The sequence below is a fragment of the Cyclopterus lumpus genome, chromosome 21 (assembly GCF_009769545.1).
Source record: "Cyclopterus lumpus isolate fCycLum1 chromosome 21, fCycLum1.pri, whole genome shotgun sequence".
Taxonomy (NCBI): Eukaryota; Metazoa; Chordata; class Actinopteri; order Perciformes; family Cyclopteridae; genus Cyclopterus; species Cyclopterus lumpus.
Window position 1 is genome coordinate 9808110 of NC_046986.1, and position 2781 is coordinate 9810890.

Below are 2781 nucleotides of genomic sequence, written 5' to 3' on the forward strand. Positions count from 1 at the left end.
GGCTTTGATTACAATGGGCTGATTTAGACCCCCCACCCCCCATCCCACCCCCCAGTAATGCCATTCACAGGGCGGACAAAAGCGGCCTTTGGAGGATACCTTACACTTCACCTGGACTGAGGAGCAGGAAAAGAAAAGATAACCATCTTGTTCATCTCATCAAGAACTACAGCCGCGATTCTCTTCCGTTTAATCCGAATACGCTTTATTGTAGTCCTTTGCTCAACATGTGAACAGTAGCAATAGGTTGAAGTACATAACGGAGGTTAAAGAAAACACAAAACATACAAATTCCATAAGAGTTAGTTAAAAACGTTTTTTTTCTTCTGCTGCTGCACATGATACGAGGAGTGGGAGGGTGGGGGCTCGAGACATGATAAACCCCACGAATAAACTTCCACCTGCATCTAAATTGGAACTGTTTCACCGTTTAGAGGGGAGAGGGAAAAGAATAAGGTATGATGACTCAAACCCACTGAACTTGAATATCCTTTTCAAAATAAATTACATCCTCTACGTTTCATGTGCAAAAAAAAATTACAGAACTAGTCTTGTCCTTTTTAAAATTGTCTGGGTCACCATAGATTCCACTAAACAATAAATATTACAGACATCTATAAAACGGTTTAAAAACTCAGAATATACATGGCATTTCTAGTGAAATGCGTAGGTTCCTGGCCCTATCTCAAACACTAAGCCTATAACGGCAAATAAACTAGAGTCGTTTTTATCTGTACACATTTACAGTCGTTCAAGAGGCGAGAACTGTTGTGACAAATCCTCCTTGACCCCTGAATTACAGCCCATTAGCCTACAAACTTATCTGGGAGGAAATCCTGTGATTAACGTGACCGTGGTATATGCTGCCCTTGATTCCAACAGGTTAGTCTAAGCAGGTGCAACTTGCAAAAAAATAGAAATCGAAGAGTGTACCTTTCAAAATGGGGTTTTTTTTCTTCACAAAATGCTCTGATACACTTCCCCCTCAAATGTGTGCATTTTTTTTTTGCCATCCTTTAGTCCTGTCCCTCCGGGCTGTGAGAGGTGATGGCTGGGTAAGAATAGATTAGAGAGTTCTCTAAATAAGCAGTACCTTAGATAAAGGCATTAATCAATATACATACACATGTGATATCTGAGACGACGAGCACTTCATCACATGTACAAGTTTGTGCATGCATAATAAAACTCTTGCATGAATAGTGTTTTTCTTTTCTTTTCTTATTCTTCTTCTTCTTCTTTTTGTTTGTTTGTTTTAGTTTTCACATTTCTCATTTTTTAGAAGTCCAAAGCGGGCCTATCATAACGCCGCCGCATATGCAGGGTACGGTTCAAGTTGAGGTTTTCCCATCCCGGGGAGCAGGATGTATGCTAAGGGCGGCTGGAGTCCTGCGGAGGGCCAGCCCGTACAGTTACAAGGGATTACGTAGCCCGGGTTTCCAGGGGACGGGTGTGAGTGAGTGTGGCCGTGCGTCCCACCGCCGGTCCCGGTGAAAGCCGCGGAGCCACCCGGCGGGTAGCCCAACGGAGACGCGTACGGAAACGAATGCGGGGAAAGCTCAGTCATCTTGGATCCCAGGTCGAAAAAGGAATAGGGGTTCGACATGGCCGGGTTGAAGAACACCCTCGCAGCCGCGGCCGCCGCAGCCGCCGCCGCCTTGTCGTGGTGTCCGATGATGGACTCGGAAAGTGATCCCACGGAAAGCCCATTGACTTTGAGTGCGTCGTGCTCCCCGAGATTATAGGGCACGGGGAAAGAAAACTTATCTTTTTTCATCAGAGTCTTGGGCTTCCGCCTCGGTCTGTATTTATAGTCGGGGTGTTCCTTCATGTGCATCGCTCGCAGTCGTTTGGCTTCGTCGATGAACGGCCTCTTCTCGGACTCCGTGAGAAGTTTCCACTCGGCTCCTAATCTCTTGCTGATCTCGGAGTTGTGCATTTTCGGGTTCTCCTGAGCCATTTTTCTGCGCTGGGCTCTGGACCAAACCATGAAAGCGTTCATCGGGCGTTTGACGTGATCCATTGGTTTAGACATGTTGGCACAAACTCCCTGGAAAAAAACAACACAAAAAAAACAACACAAAAAACAAGTGAAAAATAAGTTTTTAGGTATAAATGACTTGCACAATCAGAACATAACACACACGGAAACCCCTTTAAAGAAGTTCACTTCTACTCATTTAAGCTTCACATCAACATGCCGGCGTGTCTTTTGGCGACTTACCCAAGACTTCAGTTCCTCATCCCACTGATGAATATCTTCAGTAAAGTACAAGTGGCGACGTCCTTATGAATGCTCAACTTATGTTTTCTGCTTCATGGTGGCATCCACCGGGGATACGCCTTTAGCAACAACAACAACAAAAAAAAGGAGAAGGAGAAGAAGAAGAAGAAGAAGAAAAAGAAGAAAAAAAACAACCCCGCTGTCTCGTTTCCCTCGTGTCGCCCGAGACTGTCAACCAGCACTCAGCAGCAGCGTTCACGCAAGTGGATGACAACTCCGACTTGCCCCATGTGAAATACAGGCTCGTGTGGCAGGTAGTGAAAGTGCCACTGGCGCATGCGCAGTTGGCGCCGAGCGCGTAGACGGATTTGCTGAACGATTTAAAATCCCACCCTGTTTGAAGGGGGAAACGCATCTCATATATCTGTATTTATTATGTAAGGGTTGTTGACCTCGGTGTTCTTTTGAGTCGTTAGTATTATGTTTTGGAAACGTGAATTCCAACGACAAACTGTTTCTCAACCGGATTGTTCAGTTCAATTACAGTGATTATTATG

At 45.2% G+C, this 2781-nt stretch overlaps 1 protein-coding gene across 1 annotated transcript; it reads right to left on the reverse strand.

Annotated features, from left to right (window-relative positions):
- Positions 1-186: 186 nt before the first annotated feature.
- sox21b (SRY-box transcription factor 21b) lies at positions 187-2497 on the reverse strand. Its single transcript, XM_034561659.1, has 2 exons — positions 2225-2497; positions 187-2050 (listed from the first exon to the last, which is right to left on the reverse strand). The coding sequence occupies exon 2, from the start codon at positions 2033-2035 to the stop codon at positions 1301-1303; it is 735 nt and encodes a 244-aa protein (XP_034417550.1). The 5' UTR covers positions 2036-2050; positions 2225-2497; the 3' UTR covers positions 187-1300.
- Positions 2498-2781: the final 284 nt, after the last annotated feature.